Source organism: Drosophila pseudoobscura, chromosome 5 (assembly GCF_009870125.1).
Source record: "Drosophila pseudoobscura strain MV-25-SWS-2005 chromosome 5, UCI_Dpse_MV25, whole genome shotgun sequence".
In the NCBI taxonomy this organism is placed as follows: Eukaryota; Metazoa; Arthropoda; class Insecta; order Diptera; family Drosophilidae; genus Drosophila; species Drosophila pseudoobscura.
The window spans coordinates 1,732,533-1,753,202 of NC_046682.1; the positions used below are offsets into that span (position 1 = coordinate 1,732,533).

The 20,670-nt window shown below is 37.0% G+C and overlaps 1 protein-coding gene across 8 annotated transcripts; it reads right to left on the reverse strand.

Moving 5' to 3' along the window:
- Nucleotides 1-6,482: 6,482 nt before the first annotated feature.
- fuss (SKI family transcriptional corepressor fussel) lies at nt 6,483-18,695 on the reverse strand. 8 transcript variants are annotated; one of them, XM_033381238.1, is made up of 5 exons: nt 15,131-15,483; nt 14,314-14,414; nt 11,880-11,983; nt 7,711-9,663; nt 6,542-6,918 (listed from the first exon to the last, which is right to left on the reverse strand). In XM_033381238.1, the coding sequence occupies exons 3-5, from the start codon at nt 11,970-11,972 to the stop codon at nt 6,559-6,561; spliced, it is 2,406 nt and encodes an 801-aa protein (XP_033237129.1). In that variant the 5' UTR covers nt 11,973-11,983; nt 14,314-14,414; nt 15,131-15,483; the 3' UTR covers nt 6,542-6,558. The 8 variants fall into 8 exon arrangements, 7 of the variants coding, with proteins under 7 accessions (XP_033237130.1, XP_033237131.1, XP_033237129.1 ...); XM_033381234.1 differs by having other exon boundaries at nt 14,314-14,683; XM_033381236.1 differs by having other exon boundaries at nt 14,314-15,070.
- Nucleotides 18,696-20,670: the final 1,975 nt, after the last annotated feature.

Genomic DNA, 20,670 nt, shown 5'->3' on the forward strand with positions numbered 1-20,670 from the left:
CGATATGTCGTGACGACGAAGTCGAAGACGGCCTAGACGCTCACATTACAGTGGCGGAGAACTCTAAAGGTGTCCTCTAAAGGCTCCTCCAGATCAATCTCCACCACTTTAAAGCAGCATCCAGAGCTCGGGGGAAGCCCGGACACAAATGTAAGGAGTGAGCCACTTTTCAGCTTCATCGGTAATAGGTTACTGACCTTATACAAACTGTTAGACATAGTCAAGAGTTTGAAAGTCCGACTAAAGCAAACTGGGAAAAATATAGTACAACCCTGGAGGACTTACTCCTTCACTGCAGTGTGCCCCTCTAACAAACCTATGGGGGAAAAGAAAACAAATAGACATTCTACAAAATCAGTCTGGGCAAAAATGGCTGTGGGTACATTCCCGCCAGCTTGGCTTAAGACATAGTAAGTCTTCATCTCCAAGGCTCTCTGCATCTCAATGAATACTCACTAATAGCCTTGAAATTGTGGAGCCTTCAGTGACATCATCGATGGGATCGTCCGCCCAGTCAAGGTATGTCAACAGAGGCACCCCGCAAGGTGTCGTCCTGTCTTCTTTTCTGTAGAACATAGCAGTCAATCAGATTCTATGCGACCTGGAAGGGAGGGGACGTGGCTTACGCGACCTTGCAATTATCTCCTCGGGGAAATACCCCCAAACACTCTGCAACTTAATGACCGCAAAGCTAGCGCAACTGTTGGTATGGACAGAACCGCGCGGCTTGGGAGTAAATCCCTCAAAAACGGAACTCGTATTATTCGCAAACAAATACAAGGTCCCTTCCCCAATCCACCAATATTACATGGATGCACGCTCTTCTTTGGCGACAGTTCCAGTTAGTTAGGGTTGGTAATTGAGAAAAAGCTTAATTAAATCCCCAATGTCATAGATAGAGTGAAGAAGGCCACGACTGCGCTCTACACATGGATCCAATGGATATACAGTAGACTCCGGTTATAACGACACTCAAGGGACCGACAATTTTACGTCGTTATACCCGGAAGACGCTCTAACCGAAAGTAGAAAAAAAATTAGTTTTTCTTTATTTTATGGTTGCAATGTTCGTAATAGGTTTTAAAATAGAAAAAATCAATTTTTTAATAAAAAAATGTAACAAATTTAATTCAATAACAATGTTTTTTTTTCATAAAAACTCGTATACATACACATAATTCATAATATAACAAGATTAATTTTTATGTTTGGTTTTTCTTTTAATTCTTATTTTTAATAATCAGTAATTTTTTTTTATTGTTTAGCAGTAGTTTTTGACATATAACAACAATCGCGCACAGCATTATTTAAACGTGATATGCTGTGCGTTAAGCTCTCGTCATTAAAATTTAAATGGAATCTATTCAAAATTTCTGCAGCCTTAAATCGCCAAACCATTGTCAATAAGAAAATTTTCATCCAGTTCTTCCTTTAAAATCGGTGGCGGTAATTGATAAATACATAGGTACATTTACTTTGTCCAACAGCTGCTGCTCTTGTTTTTTTTTGCTGCTCCTCAGTTTCCCCAATAGCAGTCCATAACTCCATCATTCGTCTTGTATATCCTCCGCTGAGCACTTGTTGGGGACGTTTCTGCTGCGGAGCACTAATTTCACCGGCTCCCGGTATAGGGTGGTGCGACGGTGCGTGCGTATGTCCGCAACAATAATAATAATTAATATTATTTGTCATTTCAATTACCCAAAAACTCTGAACAGCACTGAAGTCGGCAATAGCGGCTATGTTTCGACAACGAAAAAGACAACGTCGACAACAACGCGTCGTTCAAAAAAGCAATACTGAGGCTTTCATTGTATGTGTGTCTCCCAAAAAGCGGACAACATCGTAAAAAGAAGATGAAAAGAACAGTTAAAAAATAACTTTGCGTACGTGCACATATGTATATTCAGCACAACATTTATTCGGACACCCGTTTATTTCTTTATAATTGGGGAAAAACACAAATAAAACTGGGGGAAAACAGTTTTTTTTTCGTACAAACTACAATGTGACCGTATAATTGCTGTGCGTAGAAAAGTGCCTTTTTTATACTTTTAAGTTTTTTTGATATGCCAAAGGTTTTTTTTGTTTTTATGTTTAAAATTATTATTAGTAACATGGATCTTCATAATGGAATACTAGATTGAAAAAAAATAAGCTAGAATAAGCTAAAAATATCTTAAAACATAAAAACACATAAAAATCATGGATACTTTAATATTGTCGATATACTTTTTTTATTTTTATTTATTATTAAAGTAATGGCATGATTTCTTCCACTTCATTATGCTATGGCCGAGTGCTCAGCAAGGTACAAACAAACCGCAGCCTCCTGCTCCTCTGCTTCTTGAGACCTTTTTAATAAAATGTATTTTGTTAGTTTGTGCCATGCTTGCATTGGACGTTTTTTAGCGACAGCATGCTGCCATAATTCGCACAAATTTAACCCTATTTTTGAATTATAAAAGCAGCTGTACGATTTTGTGGGGTCAGTTAGCACATTGCGTAGACACTCCTTAAATTCTTCAAAGTTTAACCAGAAATTGTGTAAATTTTGATAAGACACTTTCGTCATTTTCTCTTATGTAAAAGTGCAAACAATACTGTATTGTGTCTATAATTTATCAACGAAAAATTACTATACATTTATACACAAAATGATGTACCCAAAAATGAACAAGAAATTTCTCGCTAAAAATTAACAAAAATTACAAAAAAAATAAAAAAAAAACAGAAATTTTGTTGTACTAATTGTTTTAAATAAGCTAGATTTCAAGCTATAAGCATTTCAAATATTTTTCAAGCTATTTGGTTTTAAAATAAGCCAAATCTAGCTTAAAATAAGCTAAAATGTCAACACTGTACTAGGGGCCTCGCTCGTACGCCACAAAATACCGTCGACAGACCGCGATTTATTAAAAAATGTACGTACAAAAACTATTTGGCGGTCAGACATTTGCATAAAATATAAGGCAACGACACAGAATAAAATTTCGGCCGAAGACGACCGAAAACTATTTTTATATAATAGAGAGATATTTATGTTTCTTTAATAAAAATATATGTACATACATATATTAGTGTTGAGCGAGCAAAAAATAAATATTACTGCAGTGAACGAACTGAATAAGTTCGCCTTAACCTTAACTTACCACGGATTATAAAAAAACCAAACTTTGATCCCTTGCTCGAGTCTCTGATAACACAATCCCTCTCTCTCTCTCTAACAAGTACATCAATGGGATAGACAGGCAACCAGAACAATCTTTTAACGGATTCTTAGAGAGCAGAAAGACTAAAAATACACTGAGTCATATGTGTATAAACTTCATCAGCAAATATGTTTATAGTTTTTTCACACGCATTCAAATTTCTATTTATGTTCTACACATGTATGTGGATTTCATTTTGAAATTCGCAAGCTCATTTGAAACCGTTTTTAAAACATAAGTGTAATACGACTTGGGAAAAAACGTGCAAGTACAATCGCTCTCTTCGGCACGCTTATGGCGATTATTATTAAAATGTCTTTGGTATTGTCTGTCAAAATATATTTGTTATCCCATTGAGCTGTTGACTTTTTTAAATAAAACGAGGGGGAACGTTGTGAGTTGCTGCGGACACCGCAACTCTACATTTATACCCGATACTTAGTCAGTATGGCTCTCCTCCGGCAGACGCCGCTAATATTAAACGACACAACAAAGACACGACAAAATTGATTTATTCCTTTTGGCTATAAAAATGATCTGATCTGATCCAGATTCAGCAATCTGATAGATATGGTCATTATCTATGATTCTGCGTTTTTAGTTTTCTCGAATCTGCAATATTGTGGATGTAACAGATTTTCGTCCTTTGTGGGGGCGGAAGGGGGTGGGGCGAAATTTTGAGATATACGTTTTATAGTGAGATCTAAAAGGAGTGCGGATACCAAATTTGGTTACTTTAGCCTTAATAGTCTCTGCGATTTGTGGATGCCCCAGATTTTCGTCCTTTGCGGGGGCGGAAGTGGGTGTGTCGATTTTGACACAAAACGGTCAAGGTCCGATATCACAGGAGTGTGGATACCAAATTTGGTTGCTCTGGCTCTTATAGGTTCTGAGATCCTTGAACTCATATTTTGCAATTGGCAAAACCGACCATGAAACTTGTGTGTTAGAGAGAGAGAGCGAGAAAGAATGAAATTGTTTTCTTGATTCTGGCTATAATAATTATACGATCTGGTTCAGATTTTACACTCTAGAACATATAGTCATCCTCTACGATTCTGCGCTTTCAGTTTTCTCGTATCTTTGAATTTGTGGATGCCACAGATTTTCGCCCTTTGGAAGGAGGGGCGGAAGGGGGCGGGGCAAAGTTTTGAAATATACTTGTAGCAGTGACATACACACCCCGACACTTGAATACGACATACTAAAATGTACACTTTAGGCACCAATATTTCCGGCACAAGCCAAAGAAAACGGTGAATTTGAATTTTCCTCAAATCGTTATTCAATTTAGCATAAATTAAAAAAAAAATAATAGCAATATTCATCAAAGTAGATTGAGAAAAAAAATTAAATTGACATAACTCAAATTTCCGCTCCCAAAAAATGCGACACTTGAATACGACATTCGCATTGAAAAATTTTTTATTTTTGATGTGGTCGCGACCGGACATTGAATAAATTCTCAAAAATCAATTAGGGTGTCCTTATTACGAGAAAAAAATGTGGGTTATGGTAAGTCCTTTTCAAAGGACGAAAGCTCCACAATAAAAGCCTCGAAGGAAGTAGGTCCATCAATAATGAAAATAAGTGATGAAATTGGTAGAACTAGGTGTGTTCTGACTGATTTCATAAAGAACGGGTCAAATTATGGCAAAAACATAAAAAACCGAACCAAAATTGCTACTTCCGAGACCTCCATAAGATCTCATCTGCGAGCCGCATCTAAAAAACACGACTAAAACTCGATTTAAAAATCGAAAACTGTACTTTTAGCTAGTGCTAAAATAATAAAACATGTTTTTTCGAAGACTCCACACCATAAGGGACTGTAATTAATAAAAAACCCCTCAACTTTGTTGCATATTTGATAAACTCGACTTAATGAAAAATAAACTGGTCCACGCCGTTTTAGGATCTTGCTCACCACAGAATAATAGCGCTCACACTGCTGTGAAAACTATCCAATTGTAATTCTTCTTTACTCCTCACTTCATTTACTTCCTTGAGTCCTTATAAATATAAAAAAGAAACCCTTATGACCCTTCAAATTAAAATTTTTGTCCCTTTGAAAATGCTATATAGCGACAGTCTCTACTCCACGCCATATGAATATGCAAAAGTACGGGAGTATTCTAAGTTTTCGTCCGTTGGCTGAGGTTTTTTATTAATTACAGTCCCTTATGGTGTGGAGTCTTCGAAAAAACATGTTTTATTATTTTAGCACTAGCTAAAAGTACAGTTTTCGATTTTTAAATCGAGTTTTAGTCGTGTTTTTTAGATGCGGCTCGCAGATGAGATCTTATGGAGGTCTCGGAAGTAGCAATTTTGGTTCGGTTTTTTATGTTTTTGCCATAATTTGACCCGTTCTTTATGAAATCAGTCAGAACACACCTAGTTCTACCAATTTCATCACTTATTTTCATTATTGATGGACCTACTTCCTTCGAGGCTTTTATTGTGGAGCTTTCGTCCTTTGAAAAGGACTTACCATAACCCACATTTTTTTCTCGTAATAAGGACACCCTAATTGATTTTTGAGAATTTATTCAATGTCCGGTCGCGACCACATCAAAAATAAAAAATTTTTCAATGCGAATGTCGTATTCAAGTGTCGCATTTTTTGGGAGCGGAAATTTGAGTTATGTCAATTTAATTTTTTTTCTCAATCTACTTTGATGAATATTGCTATTATTTTGTTTTTAATTTATGCTAAATTGAATAGAGATTTGAGGAAAATGCAAATTCACCGTTTTCTTTGGCTTGTGCCGGAAATATTGGTGCCTAAAGTGTACATTTTAGTATGTCGTATTCAAGTGTCGGGGAGTGTATCACAGAAGTCCGGATATAAAACGTCGTTGCTCTAGCTCTTATAGTCTTTGCGCACTAGGCGCTGATAGGGACGGACAGACAGACAGGGCTCAATCGACTCGGCTATTGATGCTGATCAAGAATATATATACTTTATAGGGTCGGAAACGAAACCTTCTGGACGTTACACACATCCACTTTTACCAAAAATCTAATATACCCCAATACTCATTTTGAGTATCGGGTATAAAAAGTCGAGCGTTTCAGTTAAACTTATGTCCAATTTATTGTTACATATATGTACATATGTAGAGCTTGTGGCTTATGCAGGTTGCAGGTTGCAACCAGCCAATTTAAGTTAGGAGTATGTTACTGATACGGCGACGATAAAAAAACTCTTTAATATAATAGAGAGATGTAGACAAAGTCAAATTCCTAAAATATCCTATTTTATAATGAAAGATACCTTACCTGCATTGCATTTAAATAACCACGAGACATTTTAATTTTAATAGACTTTTATATTTTGTTAGGCTTACTTAAAATCAACACAATTTTTATTGGCTGTTGGGCTACTTTCATAACAATATAGCTGCCGAATATTACCAAGTGGATAGCTCCATGCGTTAGATGAGTCCGAAAGAGAGTTAGGGCTCAGTGTCGTTGGTCGTGGATGATGCTCATTAAACGGGTTTACTTGCGATTTAAAGAATACTGGAAAGGCAACTCTGTGCTGTACTTGTGATTGAGCAGATTTAATGGCCACAGATTTCGAGTAAAATTTCTTTTTCGAAAATGTAGTTGTTGCCTTTTTTGAACTATTTCGTTCAGGTTGGTGCTTAAAACTCTTTCCTCGAGTGAAAATTCTTAAATGACCATTGAACCCTTTCGTCTCCTAGAATGAATTTTAAAATAGTGATTACATATTAAATTGACAAATGAATTTATATTGGTGGGACTACGCGTATAAGTATATGGAAGGTACCCTAATAGCTTGAAACCAGTTACATACATACATATGTATGTATGTGTGGATCTTATAGTCTTCAAAATGTAGGTATTAGGTTTCATCAGTAAACTCGAAGGAAATGTCTTTATCGACATAGATGCTAAATGTACATTCTACATGAAACTGAAACTGCTTGTAAACTCAGTAAGCGTAAGATATCTGAAAACGTTGCTGACTGCAGCGTAAGTGGTTCCAGTGGTTCCCTCTGGCTAGTGAGGTCTGTGCGGAAATCCATGAGAGAAATTGAAATTCGAACCAAAAATGATGTTGGGAGTATCGGTGATAAAACAAAAACTTCTTGTTTATAGGTACTAAGGTCTCCTTAATCGAAAACAAGAGATTAAGTGTAAAAATTGTGATAAGCAAGATAGGTAGGCTAACTTCGTCAGAAAAACTAGCTGACAGATCCATCGATTATTTTGATTCAGTATGTATATTCTTGACACCGATCCATCAGTATGATGTGGTATTCGAATTCCGCACATTAAGAGCATTGTTGGGACCAATCCTTAAATTTAATTTGAAAGAAGGCATATCTAGAAAGTTTCAATCTGTCATTAAATGGGTCAAAACTTTATTTATTGTCAAAAGTGTATATTTGTGTGTATATTTCCACGAGCAGCATTATCAAAACAAAAAGCTTAAGAGAAAGATATCGCAATAAAAAAATTTGTATACCTCATTACATTTATAGCCTTCCTCGCAAATTTCGGGTTCCGCATTCAAGGAAGTCCCAGCCATTTTTACTTTTCCATTTGAGTTTGATATGGAGCGGTTAGTATTATCGAGCAAACAAACATTTGATTTCAACTCAAGTTGATCCTCGGCATCCGTTGTAATACCATCCACATCCACATCAGCATCAGCATCTACATCAATATTTGTACTTGGTGTCTGAGAATGACTTGAACTTTCACTTTCAGATGATATATCAGCTGCTGAATGTGGACACTCTGCGAAATGCTCATTAAGAACTTCGTCTTCCGTTGTTTCGATATCCACAACCTCATCGTCGTCGTCATCATTATCATATAAATGTCTTTCTCTTCCGTAAGCCGATTCTGATGAAATAGATTTATCCGAGCTGTTTTTGTTGTGAATGGATAATGAAGTCGAAAAATTGCTTCTCTCACTTTCAATATTGGATTGGATAGTGTCTAATATTGGCGAAAAACCTTCTCCTGTTGGTAAGCGGTGCGAGGCAGTTGTAATACTGTTATGCGTTAGAACTGTTGTTGTTCGGGCCGTTTGAGTTGGGGTAATGTAAACGTTGCTATTCGAATCACTAGACCTAGTGTATAATGAAGTAGATACAATTGCTGCTGAAGCGACAACTGGTTTAAATGCAGAGCAGCTTAATATCGATGGAATGTTATAATCAGAAAACGTTAGACCACTGCTGCCGACATCAGACAGCTTTCGATTTTTAATAATGCCACAAATAGAAGTAGACGAAGTTTCGTTTCTCATATTAAATTGATGACGCTCCCGCTCCCCCAAGCGAACGGCATTAGATGTCGTTGATGGCATATTCGTTTCTGCCCTAGCCCATGGCATTGGGCATGATTCGAAGTCAAGAGCCGATTCGCAAGGCTCGGCGCCGCAGATTTTCGAATTTTTCGATTGCTGCTGCTGATGAATTCCGTCCTGTTGCTGCCACATATAGTCCACAACAAAATTTCTTGAAAGGGGCATTATTGCTAGGTCGTGGTCGTTGCGAAGCGAGTGAAGGGGTGAAAGGACCGAAGAGTGATGTAAATTGAAAGGTACTCCAACCGTAGCAGCAGCTACAGCCGTAACGCCGACCACAGCGGCGGCTGCAGCCACGGTACTGTAATTATATTGGTGATCAACGGATCGCTTTGATAGTGGGGCCTCCTTGCATGCTATGTTTTTAGTATCTAGTATCTCACAGTCAGTTGGTGAGCTACAAGTACTTCCACCTATTATTGTAGTAGCTGACGATGACGTTGGTGAGCTTTGATTTCGATTGCGATTAACATTACTATTGCTACTAACAAGTCTTTTCCTGGTGCCACCATTAAACATTGCCTTGACATCTTCCCATGCATAGATAATTTTTTCGTCGTGGGCGTTTCCACTTAGCGTCATATGCCGTCGCCAGGAATTAAAGTTGGCAGCATCAGGCTGAACGTACCTGTCGTTTGTTGTGATGCGATGTGAATGAAAAATGAATTTATTCGGCGAGAAGAACATTCCACAGAATGCACATTTGATGCATTTGGCTCGTGATGAGTTATACCGAGATGGTAAGAATGACCCACGACATCCCCATGCACATTTATGCTGCACATTAAATGCAAAGTCGTCAGGCAATCGAGGTGGTGAGTTGTCGCCCAAGAAACTCTTACAAAGACGCTCAGCTTCTCTTCTAGTTATCATTCCGCATCGCCGTGAACTTACCGGCATGGCACCTGCTCTTCTCAGAATCTCCAACTGTACTGGTGTACATTGGACGCAGGTAATGCCAAGCGCCACACGTCTATTATGTATTTCATTGTAGCTGAACTGTTTTAGAAGAGTATTTGAGATTTGCGCCAAGCAGAGTCGCTCTTGACCCTCAATGTACAAAGACACAATTGGTATTCCATAAAGCAGAACCGAGCTAACCTAAAAATAATAAACGTACATTAATTGAGGCAATATAATCTTCGTATGGTAGAGCGAATGTATGTAACGGGCAGAAAGAATCGTCTCAGACACCATCATGTATAGGAATACTAAATGTAATTATATTTATAGAACAGCATCAAAAGTGAAGTTGATATGGTCTGATTTTACGCAAACTGGTCTCTCAGTGTTAAGTATTTGATCTATCTCAATGACTCATTGCCAATAGTTGACAAAATGCTGTAAAATGCTGCTGGTATACAACACTATGTGGTTAACCTTATCTAATGACTTTGATAAACTATGGCTCAGCTATAAAAACAACAATTAAAACGAGGGGGAACGTTGTGAGTTGCTGCGGACACCGCAACTCTACAGTTAAACCCGATACTAAGTCAGTATCGCTCTCCTCCGGCAGACGCCGCTAATATTAAACGACACGACCAAGAGTGCGTGCGAGAGAGACAGAAAATCAGTCTGAGCGTGACGTCGGGCGCTGCGTAATAGTCTCTGAGATTTGTGGAATACCCAGATTTTCGTCCTTTGCGGGGGCGAAAGGGGGTGTGGCGAAATTTTGATACAAAACGGTCAAGTTCCGATATCACAGGATATACCAAATTTCGTTGCTCTAGCTCTTATGGGTTCTGAGATCCTTGAACTCATATTTTGCAATTGGCAAAACCGACCATGAAACCTATGTGTTAGAGAGAGACAGAGCGAGAAAGAATGAAATTGTTTTCTTGATTCTGGCTATAATATTTATACGATCTGGTTCAGATTTTGCACTCTAGAAGATATAGACGATTCTGCGTTTTTATTTTTCTCGTATCGTCGAAATTGTGGATGCCACAGATTTTCGCTCTATGTGGGGGCGGAAGTGGGCGGGGCGAAGTTTTGATATATTCTTGTAGCAGTGACATATCACAGAAGTCTGGATCCAAAACATCGTTGCTCTATCTCTTATCGTCTTTGAGCACTAGGCGCTAATAGGGACGGACAGACGGATGGACGGACAGACAGACAGGGCTCAATCGACTCGGCTTGTGATGCTGATCCAGAATATATATACTTTATGGGGTCGGAAACGATTCCTTCTGGACGTTACACACATCCACTTTTACCACAAATCTAATATACCCAATACTCATTTTGAGTATCGGGTATAAAAATTGTATGGGATTACCACGAGTTTTTCGTATTTATTATTATTTTTGTCATTTGGGGGACTCAATTTAAAATTTTAATCCACAAGACTACACATTTTTTGCTGAATTATATTTAGAAAAAAACAATTTTCTTACATTTTACTTTTAATTGATATAGGTATGTTAGCGCTTTGTTAGTGAAATGAGATCTATTTATAAATTACCGTCATTAGACACTAATACATATATAATATCAACCATCTTAACTTAAACAGAATTTATATGCACGCTACGTGTGCCATTTTTCTTCTTGGCATTCATCATCAAGTTAACAATAAAATCGTATTTTAAACTCAAAAAAGTTTTTCACCGCTCTGGACTTCCAATCTTTATAAGCCATGAAAAAGTAAAGAAAAAAAAATGAAAGCACGTAGCTAATGATACCACAAGGGAATCATTTGTTTACTTTGGTTTTCTTTTAGTAAGAGAAATTGACGCACCCTTAAAAAAGATTTCCAAATTGTCTCCTTATGGCAGCTGACTATTCATTGTTAATGTAAACTTGCGCAGCTTTAGAAGAGACACGTATGCAAACCTCAAATAGCCTCAAATAGATGTAAAATGTACATTTTGTAGCTAGTCATGCAGCTGAAGCAAATATATTAGAAAACATTCATGTCTTAAAATGAAAAAGAAAAACTACAAATTTCTTGGAAATTTTTCTGCCGAATTTTCTATTAAATATTTATATTTTCGCCATAAATTAATTAATTGATACATAGTTTTCTAAGTGTTCTTGTTCTGTAGATTAAAATAAAAACGAAAAAATTTATAAAAAACGGAATATTTAAAAAAAAAAATACATAACACAAGATACATGTGTACTATTACACTGATACATCAAAATATACGGTATAAATATAATAATATATAAATATATGGCCGTAACTACATAAAGTGGAACTATAAATGTCAAAGTAATCGTAATCTGTTCTGCCCGTAATATATATTTTCATTAACGAATAGCCGTGCTGGCAGTACTTGTACGTTCAATAGTGTCTTTTTACGTACATGATTTGATCTTTGAGATGTCTGACTGTTTTCCATTCCATTAGGTGGATTCGATGATGTTTCAGTTTTTTGTACGGTTTCCGGAAACGCCATTTACTAAAGAACTAAAATAAATATACAGATTGAAAAAGGCAGTAAATTTAATATTATTCATCAACTAAGTCTTAAATAAGAATAATAATAATAAGTCTAAAGAATAATAACTGTTGAGAGAATCAAATATTTGTATGCCGTTCTTCTAGTCTAAATATTACAAAGTACAGCGCATACCCTGTAATAAAAGAATACAGCGTTATAATTATACCCCATACTCAAAATGATTATAGGGGTATATTAGATTTGTGGTGAAAATGGATGTGTGTGTCCCCATAACGTATATATATTCTTTATCAGCATCCATAGCCGCGTCGATTGAGCCATGTCTTTCTGTCCGTCCCTATGAGCGCCTAGAGCTCAGAGACTATAAGAGCTAGAGCAAAGACATTTTGTATCCAGACATCTGTAATATGTCACTGTTACAAGTGTATTTGAAAATTTCGCCCTGCTCCCTTCCGCTCCAAAGCACGAAAATCTGTGACATCCACAATTTCAAAGATACGTGAAAACCAAAAACGTAGAGAACGACTATACCTTTTAGACTGCAGAATCTGAATCAGATCGTATTATTATTATAGGCAGAATGAAGAAGAAAACAATTTCATTTTCTCTTGCTCTGTCTCTTTCTAACTCACACGTCGGCTATGCCTATCGCAAAAAGTGAGCGCCTAGATCTCAGAGACTATAAAAGCTAGAGCAACCAAATTTGGCATCCACACTCCAGTGATATCCAACCTGCACAAGTGGATTTCAAAATTTCGTCCTACCCCTTTCCGCCCCCGCAAAGGAAGAAAATCTTTGGCATCCACAAATCGCAAAGACTATTAGAGCTAGAGAAACCAAATTTTGTATCCATACTCCCCTTAGATCTCATTGTTATAGGTGTATTTAAAAATTTCGCCCCATCCCCTTACGCCCCCACAAAGGACGAAAATCTGTGGAATCCACAATATTGAAGATACGAGAAAACTAAAAACAACCATAAAGAATGACCATATCTAGCAGATTGCCGAGTCAGGATCAGATCGGATTATTTGTATAGCCAAAAGGGATGCAAATACATAAATATGTATCAACGTATATGCATATAATAAATTTTGTTTTATATTTTGCGATATTGGACTTGCACTTTTTACCCATCTCTCAGAGACTATAGGATATTCAGCAATTTGTTTGAATATCTTATGAACAACTTTTGAAATTTTGCGAAATTTTGAAATCCACTTGTGCAGGCTCGATATCACAGGAGTGTGGATGACAAATTTGGTTGCTCTAGCTCTTATAGTCTCTGAGATCTAGGCGCTCAATTAGCAATAGGCAAAGCCGACCATGATTCGTGTGTGTTAGAGAGACAGACCGAGAGAAAATGAAATTGTTTTCATCATTCTGGCTATATTAATTATCTGGCTCAGATTCTGCAGTCTAAAAGATATTGTCATTCTCTTCGTTTCTGCGTTTTTGGTTTTCACGTATCTTTAAAATTATGGATGCCACAGATTTTCGTCCTTTGTGAGGGCGGAAGGGGACGGGGCGAAGTTTTGAAATACAATTGTAACAGTGACATATCACATAAGTCTGGATACAAATTGTCGTTGCTCTAGCTCTTATAGTCTTTGAGCACTAGGCGCTTATTGGGACGGACAGACAGACATGGCTCAATCGACTCGGCTATTGATGCTGATCAGGAATATATATACTTTATGGGGTCGGAAACGTTTCCTTTTGGACTTTAAACACATCCATTTTCACCACAACTCTAATATACCCCTATAATCATTTTGAGTATAGGGTATAAAATGGCGAACTATATGGAGTATATGGAAATGAGTTTTTATAGACTTTTTATATGTTGGCCTCGCTTGACATTTCCTCGGATATGCCCATTTCTAGCCTGGGAGGCGCGACGAACTAAAGTTCACTTGAAGTTCGACGACCATTCTAATCCCAATTGGCTCTTGCTTGGATCAGTAATTATACAGTAGAAAGTCTTGTTGTTAGGCTGTAAGAACGAATAAAATTCATATGTATACACAATTGGGCAAATACTTGAGGTCTTTCAAAATCAGAAAAAAGCATATTAGCTGGGGAATTGAAAAGATTCTGGTCAGGAATGGGACTAATAACAATTTATGTTACAAATTTGTTTCATATAAAATAATCAGGCGTTTGCGCATCGCATCCCTTATGCCAAAACTCCCTCATTCAATTATAGAATGCGTGTGAATGGCATAATTGAAAAGGAGACTGGTCCCTAGAGTACATTCGTTAAAGATAATAAGGTTAGCAAAAAAGTTATACAGTACAGATTGTTAAGCTTAATGCCATTGTTATTACATACCCACGCTTAAATCGCTAACGAAAGGCGAAACAAATGATTAGAACAGGACGGACTCCTTAACTCGAGAAGGGAGACGGTAGAACCGGAACCCCAGTCACCCACTAGAAGACCAGAGGGTTGAACGAATTACAAACCAGTGAGGTAAATAATGACAAAATTATGTTAGTATTTAGAAAAAACAGCAGATTGTTAACAATCTGGCAGATGTACTTAGATAAGCGGGGTGGGATGATGGTGATTCCCTGAGGCTATTGAATTTTCCATAGGGTTGTTTGTAATCATCAGTTCCACTACGACTAGGTGTGTTTTAAATCCATATATATGCAAGCTATGCTCTTGTCCATAGTCAAGAAACAAGTCAAAATATAACCTGAAAATAAATTAAACTCCTAAAATAAACTTAAATGGTTGCTCCTAACTGTTCCTAGTATGTAAACATCCTGATCCCATAACACTTTGCCCAATTAAAATAGTAACATCCACACATGTGCTATACAAATTCAATTATCTCCAATTAATTTGAGTGCTTTGTTTATACGAGGCGTGGGCGTGCCTCACACTAACACTTGTGTTGTCCATTCAGTGAGCTCTCATATTTCAAAGTTTGGGTACAAAAATGAGCCCACTCGTCGGTCGTGTCGTCATACAATCTCTCGATTTTACATGCCCGATGGACTATTGAAATCGAAAACGATTACGTTTCGGTTCGGTTTGGGTCTCAGACTGGGTCTGAGGGTTGAAGCACGAAAGCATATGCCTTTTGACGAGTACGAATACAAATACAGATACTGGGGTAGATAAAGACTAAAATACCCACTGATGAGTTGGCAATAATTCGCTTGAGTGGTTGCTGTCAACAGGCAAATAATAGGTGTTCTATTTGAGGGCGGCGGAGAGACATTACACAGGACACAGGCTGCCATGCCATTGCCGTGCTGAAGTCGTGCTGGTGGCAGTGATGGCCTTTTGTTTACACGTACAACATCATGCATATTTAATTGGGTTAAATTGCTTGACGATTAACGTTTGTATGTGAAATGCGCGGATAATTGAGTTTACTTTGTCTAATTACAACGGTTTTTATATGTACAGAACGCGTATCCATGGAAATATTGAATATGCGGAACTAACGTTGTGATTAATATGTACAGGACAGGTCCCGCCATATATTTTGCAATACATGTATTTTAACCCGCTTAGATTAAGAAAAACATTTTTTTAGGGGCAATCCATCAACGTTAAAAATCCATAAAAGTTTACAGGTAGATCGTTCTCATGACTCCTGTTCGAGAAAAGTGTATTTTCTCATTAAAATTTCCTCAATCCAATCGCAAGTTATTTGAGTAAATACGATTATCATTGATGATTGTGCGATAGTGGCAGTCTTATATTTTGCAAAAGTTCGGCTCCACCTATCATTCAGTTTCAGGAGGTCGAAAATTTGAAGCAAACTTGATCCTAGTGTGTAATCACACACTACATTATCCAGTTTCAATAGTCTCGGCGATCTATGCACGGACAGATTAATGACTGTCGATACGGATATTGATCAATGCTGATCAAGAAGGTAATCGGTTATATTTTATGGGATAATTTGGAAATTATGGAAATGAATTATTCTGGATCTAGCCCATTTGTAATTTAAATACATCTCTGGGTACACCCGTTGAGAAGTGATATAAAAACGTATTAGGTTCGGCTCTACTTCCTTGTTTAAAGACGATTTTCTGTACTCAAATCGACACAATATGTTGATAGTATAGTAAGTTATTCTGCGACAGAATGTGACCAAGCAACATCCACTGTATTCATAGTTCAATAGTCTATACATATTTTTGGATCATTCATAATTTGCTGAAGATATTTCCTCAACGGCTGCCAGCCCCTATTTTCCCAACCCAACTCTTATGGAGATTTGGGGCTCGCTGAATATTTTGTCGATATGTGTACTAAGCTAAGTCAATAGTTTATTCTGTTTTCCAATTATCAACGTTATCAACGGACGTCACTGAAAATCAGAATTTATTCATTTCTAGACTGCGCCAAATAACATACGTTATAAAATATACGCTATATAATAAAGGAAATTTAGATTGATTGAGATTTGACCCTTGGTTTATAAACGTTTTTTCTAAATGGTAGTATACGATTATATAAGATAAAATGCTAGATTTGTATAACTTTAGATTTCACTATGTACAAACAGGACGGGAAGAAAATAAGTTTAAGAAACAAAAGGAATGTAGTCCTTTCATTCGATTATTCTTATTGCCGCTATATGATATATATATATAAAATATAGATAATTTGGTCTGATCCGACCGCCAATAATTTTCCTATACAAGGGAAAAAACTATGTTAAAAATATAATCATAATAGTTGAGTTTTGTAGCACTAGGAAAGAAAATAAATAAATAAATAAAAATAAAATAAATTTAGCGCACTCATACGAACAGGTTAATGGACAGTATTTTAAGAAGATGAATGGAGTTAGTAGAAAATCCTAATCGGACCATGCAAGAAATAATTAGATCTACAACGCAGAAGTAACAATGGTATAAAGTTTCTGGTGAATACGATATGGAGAGTGGCTCAACAAGTCAGAACTAACTACATCGCATTTGATCAAGGTATGCATAAAAATCTCACCATTATCTATAAGGGCAAAATGGTTAAATACAAATTTTCATCAGAGCTAATTTGCAGCAAAGAAAACTTTTTCGGACTGATTCTATACGGGTCTGGTGACTTATAACTGAGGGCCGTATTCTTAAGTGGGATATACATATATATGTGGTGTTTTAAAGGTGTCTGTTTTTTATTTATTTTGACTAAATCTTTGTAAAGCCAAGCACGGCCACACCTAGGACCTTATTTCCTCTGGTAGAAATGTGTTCAGAAAAAATTATTTTGTGATCTCTAAAATTCTGTCAAGAGAACTTTCACCGAGGGAGAAAGGGGCCAACAAGGGGCTGGGACCATAAAATGATAACAATTTGCATTTAATAGGATCTTTCCTATATAAGCTATAACATAAGGTCATCTAGTTTGGTCATCTCAAAATGTCCAAGCACCATTAACTAAAGTTTATTAATTTTTTTGAGATTTTGTAAAAAGCAAATATGGTTATCTCAAGGAACGTAAAATCGCAACTATTGATATATTCCGCGTCATCAGCTCAGGAAGCCCCATCAGCTGAAAATATTTTTCTCTCTCACACCCAGAGTAGCTTAGCAGCAAAAAGTGATGCCTGGAATGCTCCCAATGACACCGCCTCTCTCTTTCTCTCTCTCTCTATCTTTATCGTCAGTACCAAATTCTGTAAGCAGTATTTACTATATAATATATGTATATTTACATACATATATGTATATTAGCAACGGGAACTTGGGGAATCATTTAATAACGTTATATCTAACTATATCCTATAAAAATTAAATGCATAATAATGCAATAATGCATGTAAAAAACTTGAAAATTGTCAATTTGAATATTTAAATACAATACCCGTTTTCATCTAATTACAAAATTACTTCGCCGACCATGTTTAATCCTATTATATAATTTCTTAACCTACTAGAACATCCAAATGCTATTATGTCGGATTAAGGAAGCCTTCTTTCCGTTATCAAAAGGCTTGCTGTAAAGATTAGTGAGATACTATATCTACAATCGATATATACGAATACAAATGTAGCGCGATTTTATTATGACAAAACTTGTTCAGTTATTTAAAGCCGGCGATGTACACCTATGGGTTTCAAAGATTATACACCGTTGTATAGATGCATGTATATATACATATATATGTATTTATTTGTTTGCATTGTAATGCCGAGAAAAATCAGGGCTCTGAGCACTCGAATATCACGCCACGAAATGTCATCGAAAACTGAATGCGAAAAACAGTTTTTGGTTGACATTGAGACGAACTGCACTTGCACCTCATGAAAAATCCTAAAAGGGGAAGGAAATTCCGCAAGCTTCGGGAAACTTCCCAGCCAATAAGACACTTTTACCACTAGATACAAGTCCATTAAATGTTAAATCCAACCAATTGGAAGAGGATATTAAGGGGCGTTAGCGATTTCACGCGTCTGCGCTCTTTGTACCATAAAAGTCCAAAACATACAAAGCGGTCATGTTGTATAGTACATAGCACATACATTTTTTTTTTGTATTTCGAATTCATCGAACTGTGAATATTGCTTTTAATTTAATTAACTGTCCCAACCAAATTTTGGCATGAAAATTAAATTAAGCTGGCTATCGGAGCTATAGGAGAGTCAGGAGTCAAAAATGTGTGCGGTTTATTCCACAATATCGTAGAAGCTGAGAGCATCACATCATACCTCGAATGCGTTAATGATATTATAGTTAAAGACTTATATTAGTTTGAATGGAATACTTTATCACCAGGTAGTCGAAATATATAAGTGTGAGTTTTGCGTTGCGTTGGCATATTAATAAAAGTATAACTATACAACTTTTTAGTAGCCTTAATGAATTAATTGGGTGTGTTTTAAAAAGGCAATCAAATGTATTTCCTGGCTTTTATTGTAGCAATAAAAAGAAGAGTTGCTCTAAATGTAACACAATTATAAGTCATTTCCTCTTTTGATACTTGTAGAGTAGTCATAAAAGAGTTCTTTAGTAGCTTCGTTTAAGAATACTTTTTATAACCGGTACTCCGAGAGTATAGTGATATTTTAGTTATATTATCATTTCAGTCTCGGTTTATGTGCAGTGAAGACTTAAATCTCGTAGTTAATACAAATATAGTAAAATAAAATATGGTAAAACAATTAAAAACGGCGAATGTTGTCTCGCCCTAATTTAACGCCTTCAGATAAACGCTTAATAGCGTGACATTTCTGAATAGAGTAAATTCATTCAAACGGATCGCTTTCGCATGTCTTTGCGCTCGGAAATGAAAACGGCCGCAAAATTGCCTCGTCACAACTCACTTAACGTCCAATTAAACTTCGTCACCTCTTCGTTGGGATCGGCGTATTTGATGGAGTTGCAGTTCTTTAAATTGCAATGGTTGGGAACGTTTTCGACAAAAGTGGACCTTTTATCACGATTATTATGATCTGCGTTTTTATCTGGTGAGCGACGCCGATTCCACTGATTGTGTCACTCACCAACAGACAGGTAAAACGCTTTGTGCAATTCAAAGCAGAATGTGTGTATGTGGTAAGTCACGCTTCTGCTATTCAACCAACGAAAATCACCAAAACATGAGTACTCTTATTTTTTTTTTAAAATACTCGTGCAATGGTGTCAGTCAATCCGTGGATGTTTGGCCTGTCAGCAACAGATTCGTAATTTCGGGCCATTTAGGATTGCAAGTAAACATGATGAATATCATTGCATCTTGAGCGTACTCATGCCCTCAATGTACGCTTCGCGCATAAGTAGATGGGAGAATGACCAAACAACCCATGTTTGGAGATAATGTTTTTTATCCCCAATCGGCCGACTAATTATTCGAATTAAATAAAACTCGGCGCAGAAATAAAATTGCGATATGTTCTTTAATGCGTGACATCCAAATTGCAAGTGTGGTTTGCCTGCCCTTTACATTGCCGCTCCGATCGCTAAGCGCAGCTTCGCTCGGCCGACGTCGGTAGGCAGACGCAAAGCGGAGATAGCGAAGAGCGAGCTGGCAGAGAGCGTTTAGCAGCAAGCACGCGCAAAAAAAAAACGAACAAATGAGTGACATAGACATAAATAACAAACAAAATAAGCGGCTGAGGGCCAACAATTAGGTGCTGTTTGGCAAGCAGCTAATTCTGCTCCGAGCACCATGTTTGCGGCGTTTCCCTCACTCATGAAAGTGGTTGTATTCGTGTGATCTTAACTTCGACTGATTGAAACGAATGAAGTTGAGACGCCCAGTTTCGTCCTCTACGTACATTTCGACGCAGCACTGCTCAACCAATTGGCGATATCTCAACAAGTGATTGTCAAAAGCTTGCCGAATCATCAATCAATACGCATACGAATTCATTGAACTGACCGGTTCATTGAACGGTTCTTCTCCTGATAGGTAATTCTTTAATTGAATTATCATCATCTTCTCTTCTTTTGGGTCACTAAGGTCACTGTTTTAAACTTTATTTAAAGAGCCAAATAGCAAGGCGAGCATACGAGAATGGTTGAGGTCTCGGAATCATAGATGTGCTAAAGACTAAAGACTAAAGACGCCGCTAATATTAAACGACACGACAAAGAGTGCGTGCGAGAGACACAGAAAATCAGTCTGAGCGTGACGTCGGGCGCTGCGTAGCCACTGCAAATTGATTTGTTCCTTTTGGCTATAAAAATTGTCTGATCTGATCCAGATTCATC

Coding starts and splice junctions, on each gene's coding strand:
- fuss (XM_033381239.1), bottom strand. CDS start 11,972: ATGGCGTTTCCGGAAACCGTACAAAAAACTGAAACATCATCGAATCCA. Junction 9,664..11,879: donor CATCTCAAAGATCAAATCAT/GTACGTAAAAAG, acceptor TATTATTTTTAG/GTTAGCTCGGTTCTGCTTTA. Junction 6,919..7,710: donor AAGGCTATAAATGTAATGAG/GTATACAAATTT, acceptor AATTCATTCTAG/GAGACGAAAGGGTTCAATGG.